We start from the raw sequence: 7,500 nt of genomic DNA on the forward strand, positions 1-7,500 counted from the left end.
AATGGCTCTAGCTCTACAGTAATTGACTAAAAGGGAGTGGGAAAAAACAAGATATTTTGCTGAATCTGCCTCGCTCAGAAATAAAACCCATCCTGGAGCCTGGGTAAGCAAATCTATTCCCTGTCGCAACAGGTTGTGTCACTACAGACATATGTTTGAATCTTACATCATTAGACTGTTTTTCATCATCACTGCCCCTTCTTGGCTCATTCTCATCCCATATCCGTCCCATATCTGTCTGGAATGTTCTCTTTTATTTTTATTTTTTTACACTACATCATCTACAAACATTTCCCAATAAATTAGTTATTATTGAACTTTTACTGACTTTTCAATAATCCCTATGAATGTATCCACTTCCCAAATCCTTCATGATTCTGGTATGATATATATTTTCAGAATCTAGGTAACATCATAATTTTTGTCCTTTCAAAAGATATTTCTCTCTGACTAAGTAATTGATTAAGACCTTATCAATAGACTGTCCCAGAAATTACTTGTGACTTTCTGTGCTTGTCCAATTATCCCATGCATACTTGTTATATTGTTCGTTGTTTCCAGAAATAACCTCTTTTATATTAATTTTCTTAATACTATTTAACTTGGTTCCAACATTTCACCAGTTTTCAATATCATAATGTGCTTATCTCCCCTCTTATCTTTCTCCTGTTTCTCCTAGTCATCCTCTACCACATGCTTGTCTCAAAGATCTTTTTCCTCTCTAGCAATACCTTCCAATGTGTAATATTTCAGACTTTTATAATAAAAGTACATGACATGGTTTTCTTGTAAAAGGCCTACCATAAATAATGTAGTATACAATTTAGCTTGAAGTTTTATCTTATTGTAAAACAAAGTTTAATACCTAAATGCATATGTTCATGTTCTTCTCATTCAACAGGCATATTTGAATCAGCTAAGTAAGAAAACACACACACTAAAGCAGGATGTCAAGTCCCAAGGTTATTCATTCTCACGCCCTACTAGTGCGACAGACAAGTCACATGATACTGTTGATATATCAGAAGAAAGTGAAAGTGAAAAGAGAAAAGCTAAAGACCCAAAGACAAAAATACAATCAGGAGGGCCAGGCATGATATCTGATATAACTGCTTTAAGTGAAAAATATGCTGGAGTCTCATACAAAAGGTCAAGAGCTCAGGACAAATTCAGCAACTTAGAACAAAAATATCTTGGAAAATCAACAAGAAAATTAGAAACAAGAAAGTACAGCGATGATGAGGAACATTCAGACACAGCTGTACATAATGTCAGAGAAAGGAGGAAGTATTCTAATCATAATGATTCTTTGAAAGTCTCTGAGAAGGAAAAGTCAAAACCCAGAATCCTTGAGTCTGAGTCTTCTAGTGATGAGGACTTAGCAAGATATTTGAATGAGAGTTTATCAGTTGGAAATCTCAGAAAAGTATCTGACAAATCTAAAACTAGAAAATCTGCATCAAGCTCGGATGACAGTAAAGATAGTGGAAGCGATGTTTTTGATTTTCATAATATCATGACTGTGGCTGATATTATGGGTAATGTTACAGATGAAGATGAAAGTAAGGCTCAAGAAGAAATAAAGGATTCCATATCATCTGAAGTTTCTGAGCAATGTGCAGAAGGAACTGGAAGTCCAAACAAGCAGAAGGGTAAGTCTGGTGTCTCTGTAGAATAATTTGAAAATTAATAAAAAATACATTTATTTTTGAAAAAAAAGAATATAGCATAGAAGTTCTATTAATACATTTTTTTACCTTCAAGAAATTTGTTGACAGACAGTTCTTTTTTTGCAGAAACTATAAGTTCCAAAAGGAAAAATGCTAGAGTAGAAGATTTTCTTGCTACAACAACTGGAAGTGTTTTTCACTCATCAAGACGTAATTCTACATCATCTATAGCTGAAGTTATTCTTAGTAGGAAGAATTCAAAGATTGACCTGGATTTAAAAGGAGAATATTTAGGAGTCTATCGTGAAGAGAGTATAGAAGAAAGTGTTCCAGAGAGTGTCCCTGATTCTGCATCTGGCAGTGATGTTGTTGAAGTACTAGAGGAGAGCTCTGTTGGTAATAATGAAAGGAAGCTCAGTAGCAGTTCATCAGAGGATGAGGGTGAAGATAGTCAGCAATTCAAAAAGAATATTAGAGATGAACTTATGGAGGACTCACCAAAGAAAATACCTCCAAGTAATGCAAGAAAAGGATCAGAAGACAGGATGTCTAAGGATGATACAATGCCAAATGTTGTTACTGAGTGGAAACAAGTTGAAGAAAGGAAAGAGGATTATTCCCTGCAGAGTGAAACCTCAGAGTCTGTGATAAAAGAAAAGAAGAAACCAAGTAAGACAAGAACAAAAGGAAAAGTATCGGATCATGATGAGCACAAAGGAAAGAAAAAGAAAAAAAGGAAGAAATACATATCATCGTCTAGTTCTTCATCATCATCAAGTAGCAGTGACACTTCCAGTGAGGAAGAAAGGCCTCATAGACATCATTCCTCTAGGAGGCACAGACGCAAGCAAAAGCACTACTTCAATCCTTGGGTATATCTTATACTTGATTCGGAGTCTTGCATGTTGTCAGATTATCATACATATTTTACTAAAAATAAGATGTTTAATGAATTACCAAATTCCTCAAATCAGATGTTTTCAAATATGGATTGATATAGACCATTTCTTAATGTTTTCATAATTGCATGGCTATTTGTGATGACTGTCACATATAGATTTTTAGAATATATTCCCTCATATATTTATCTAATTTAGTCAGATTAACATAATTATATTAATAGAGGTTGTGCATGGATTATATAGACAAGTGCAAAGTATTAACAAAATCAGGGAACTCTTATGATCATTGTAGGTGACTGTACTGACTGGCTCATAAAAAAGACAAATATTAAGGGGTGATTTTTAAAAAAAGAAAAGGGAACAGAAAAAGGATTACTAAAATTGACTGGGGTTGTCATATACATTAGAGTTCCTTAGTTACAAGCCAAGTAATATGGTTAATATGCCATTTTCCCCTTGGAGAATGTGTCAAGCTCAACCCCAGTCTGGGGAAGTGGGAGCACAGGAGGAGAGTGTACCACAGGCTTTTTGAGTCCACCCAGCCAACTTGTGTTACATGGCTTAGATATTCCAAGAGATGCATGTTCAATCATGAAAGCAGACTACATTAGAGTAATGTTATTTCTGCTATAAAATATTGTCAAAACCAATATCCTCCTCATAAAGTCAGACAATCTGTTTGTTGTGTGTGCAATAACAAAACTTTTTTTTTTTACAGGAGACTCCTCCATATATGAATCCCTGGATGGCTGTCCCTCCACAACAAGCATATTTAACTACAGCAGGGCCCATTGGAACTAGCTTTATACCTAGGGTATCTGAAGGTAATGTCTTTATTTATTTGTCATTGAATTGGATCAAAATAATATGTTTATACAACTTCAAATTATTTCCTTCTAAAATTTGTTTGTTAAGGATATGTAATTGATAAAGATTTGCAAAATATGATAATATTGGTTGCTGCTTTCAAAATATAACTAAGCTCTACAGTTTGTGATCTTTGAATTCTAACTGATAAATTATTATTATTTTAAATTCTATGTAAAGCAACAGTCAGATAAATTTCACATATGATTGCTCTTCTGTACAAAACATTAAGTGATACTTTTTAAATTATACCTTTCATGTTGTTCTGAAATGACCTGTGTATTTGTTTGTTTTTTGCTTATTTATATGCTACAGAAGTTCCATCATTTGTACTGGTAGGAATTCTGTAGGACTTTGTGCTGGTAGGAGGTCTTTGGCATTGTCACACATCCACTTCTGCATTTACCTCTCACCTTGTTCCTGTATTCTGCCCTTCCCTTCCTTCTGGTTTATGAATGTCTACTGAAATTTATCAGTTATTTTATGCACCAATTTAAATTTTTCATCATTAAAATCAGGTGATATCCACATTCCACTGTTAATTTATTTCATATATTCCATTTTCAAAATGGTCAACACTTTGTTCAATATTGATGAGTGATTGAATTTTACAGTCATAATAAGAGTAATAAGTATGTTTTGTGACAGATGATGAAAATTATCATGATTGCTATAATGACCATAATATGCTTATTTTGGAATCCCAAACATAATTAGCACCACTCTCCCTTGGCACCAGCAGGAAAGAGCCTTGAATGGCACACATCCACGGTCTTTATACTACAATTTTTGTAGATTCCAGTATTGGGGAAGTGTGTTGGATGGAACATATAAGGCTCATAATGTAGTTGAAACACAAAGACTGACTAAACCAAAAGACTAGTATCATAAGTGAACGAAAGAGAGTGAGAAACTCCCTCCCCCTAAAATAAAACCTGTCTGGTGTACTGAGCAGTTGAGTGGTATTAGGCACTTTTTTGTGATCAAAACAAGAAAATGGATTGAAATTATGATATTAACATAGGTTATGGATTTTATCACATAATATAATCTTAATACAATGAGCTCAGGGAGGGAGAGGGAGGTAAGAAAAGGGAAAATGTGGAACAGAAGTGAAGATTGGGATTAAAAGTAGGATTGCTATGATACCACATATGGGGGACTCTTACCTATTTGAGAAACAAAACTTCTACAGGAAACAGTACATGTATTTATGTCTTTAGGTATATATATTAGTGGGTAGCTGGGGGATTGCATACAAAGAATTGCTAAAGAGTACATCAGCAGAAGTGAAAGGATGTCTGATTAGCACCATCATTTTTCATCAGAGAGAGAGGTAGAGAATTTTAACATGATTTCATTTCAGGTACTTTCCCAATGAAAAGTTTGGTAGGTGCAGATGAACTACTAAGACAACAAGTTGCACTGACAAGGCAATTTCTGGATTCACAGAAGTCCTTATATCATGCTTACACTGCAACACTTACATCATCACACCACTACACATCGCTGCTTGAGACTGAAAAGGTTGTTTTTTTTTTGTTACTTTCATATTTTCCATTTACAACCCACTTTTCAATGAAGATATTAGCATTCCTTTTATAGAATTATGCTTATATTCTGATGTCTTATTGTTTCTCCATTTTGTATAAAAATATTAGTGCCTTGCATACAGTTTATATCATACCATACCAGTGAAGCTCATTTCTTGTTTTTTTCTCTTTTTACAGTATATTACAACAAGAAAGAAGCCTCCATTAACCTTTGATGAAGCCTACAAAATGGTTAAAGAAGAAATGAAAGCTTCCAAAAGATGATAGTGGGATCCTTTTCCATCTTTTTCACAGATGATAGCTGACCAGCCATTGGTCTTTCTATATGAGCTTTTGCCTCTCCCTTAAGTTTGAGAGATTGAATATTCTAGCCACTCTATATATCTCATCCCTGGACCAACTTTTGCACTTGTGTTTCACGACCGTGTTTGCATATGTTTGCTGACTTATCAAGATCTACAGGATGTTGTACTTATTTCCTAACTACGGCAATCAATGACTCATCTTAACTACTAGTGTTTTGATGGCAGAATTATATGCTATTTTACCAGTAATAAAATTTTTAATCAAATGTAGGTCATATTCATATGTCATTTTTAGTGATTCCTATGTCCATGTGTGGGCCTCCTAGGCAAGTAACACCAATGAAAATCAGCTTCTTCAACTATCCCAAATAGAAATCCTAGACCCAGAAATTAATCAGAGAAGTACAATATTTGTATAACAATAGCAAACTGCCCGGAAACTCATTGTATATTTTCATTAGAAACGATGATTCCAAGTAAGCAACGAGAAATGTAGTTCTGAAATATCCCTAAACTTTTATATTTTTACACCTGAGTCTTTAAGTGCATCCAAAAGAATACAGACTATTTCTAGGACACATCTTTAAAACTTTGAGTTAAAAGTTACCTTTTCCTGTATTTTTTAACATAACTGTGATTATTAGATGCTCAAGTTACATGTATAGAATTCTAATGCCTATCCACAGCTTTCATCCTTTTCTTTTTTTTCTTCTTTTTTTTCTTTGTTTTTCTTTTCTTTTTCTTATCAGAAGTTTGGATTGTATCAAGGTTGTAATTAAAATTGAAATTTATTTTATACATATTTGATTCAACATGATTTTTTTTATGCCATGTAGTCCATTTATTTATATTGAGATTTTTTGTGTGAAAATTGCTAGACTTGATTTAATAGCCTGAATTAGTCAACATCAGTGATACAAAAATAAATTTATTTTTGTATGCATGTTCACACCATGCACATTGCATAAAAGTTATTTCATATTATTTGCTGTATACAGTATTCAGTTATGTGGGTAATGCCCATTAAAATAAAATTAATTGCTCACTCAAACTGTTATGTGTCTATCCCCTAGTCATCTCAGCAGTGCTTAGGTCTTGCCATCAGCTGTGATCTAAGTCAGGGCAGAAAGGAACTAGCTACCCCTCTGATTCAGTTTGTGGGTATGTGTGTGGCTGTATTTGTAAGAATGTAAAGTATGAAAATATGTCGAGTATTAAAATATAGGAAGATTTTTTTTACAAAAGGTATGGAGAAAATAACATGGTAGTAGAGATGCATTTAACAACAGAAAAGAGAGCACTTTCCCTGCAGTGTTATTAACCCTCTCTGGACGGGTGGTACACTACTGTACCACTCATTCAAAAGCCCAGTGGCCGGGTGGCACAATATTGTGCCAGCCATTTAATTGATTTAGGCCTAAGCGTTCGAAAGCCCCGGAATTGTGACATTCAAGGCTAGAATGCCCCCATCGTGAGTGGGTTAAGAATATAAGAGTATGCATATGATTATTGTAAGGAAGATAACTTTTGAAAAACTGGCCATTCCTAGAAGGTAATTATCCTCAAATTCAGCCTGATTCTTTACAGATGTTTAGATGAGTAAGAAAGTTGTCACTTGGGTTTAGATATGCCATATTAAATCTGTATAATTATATTTGCTGTAGTTCAACATTCTTATTTGGAACACAATAGACTAGTAAATAATCAGTTGAAATTCCTTAAAATGTTTTGATGTTTGTGTTTCAGTTTTTAAATAGTGGGAGATGTTGAAGATTATTGAGATATGTTGCAATATGTATATGATAAGCACTCATTAAAGTTTATCAGTGAAATGATTGCCAGATACTTTTTGTGGGAAGATCAATATTTAATGAATTTAGGGTCAGTTTACTATCTATGCATTAAGAAACAAAATTTTACTGAAGTTTTTGTATTTAATTTATAGAAAAACAAAATTAACTTCCTCGACTCACTGTGCTAAATATGCAATTTTTTCTTTATTATTTTAGTAATGTTTATGTTATCAAAAACTATCATGACCAGTAATTGGTTTCCATATTTATTAACAATTAATAATCTAATCAACAATAATATTCATAATGCTTCATGTCTTCATGTATTGATAATTTAATAGTATTACAGAGGTCAAACTTAGTTTTTGCCTTGTATCACAACATACAGCATAGTAACTCTTGAGGAAAGT

General features: G+C 33.5%; 1 protein-coding gene across 5 annotated transcripts in view; it reads left to right on the plus strand.

The window, feature by feature from the left end:
* LOC122262545 (uncharacterized) overlaps nucleotides 1-6,348 on the plus strand; it is a 12,549-nt gene extending 6,201 nt beyond the window's left edge. For 3 of the 5 annotated variants that reach the window (XM_086537826.1, XM_086537827.1, XM_086537829.1), the window contains 5 exons: nucleotides 902-1,652; nucleotides 1,797-2,542; nucleotides 3,291-3,396; nucleotides 4,806-4,966; nucleotides 5,170-6,348. In XM_086537826.1, the coding sequence (XP_086393952.1) occupies nucleotides 902-1,652; nucleotides 1,797-2,542; nucleotides 3,291-3,396; nucleotides 4,806-4,966; nucleotides 5,170-5,256 (1,851 nt within the window). In that variant the 3' untranslated portion in view covers nucleotides 5,257-6,348. Of the gene's footprint in view, nucleotides 104-139; nucleotides 742-901; nucleotides 1,653-1,796; nucleotides 2,543-3,290; nucleotides 3,397-4,805; nucleotides 4,967-5,169 lie in introns of those variants that run through there. The other 2 variants (XM_086537830.1, XM_086537828.1) reach the window with 2 other exon arrangements.
* Nucleotides 6,349-7,500: the final 1,152 nt, after the last annotated feature.

The sequence above is a fragment of the Penaeus japonicus genome, unplaced genomic scaffold (assembly GCF_977035675.1).
Source record: "Penaeus japonicus unplaced genomic scaffold, GWHDUDI00000001_assembly GWHDUDI00000006, whole genome shotgun sequence".
NCBI classification, from domain to species: domain Eukaryota; kingdom Metazoa; phylum Arthropoda; class Malacostraca; order Decapoda; family Penaeidae; genus Penaeus; species Penaeus japonicus.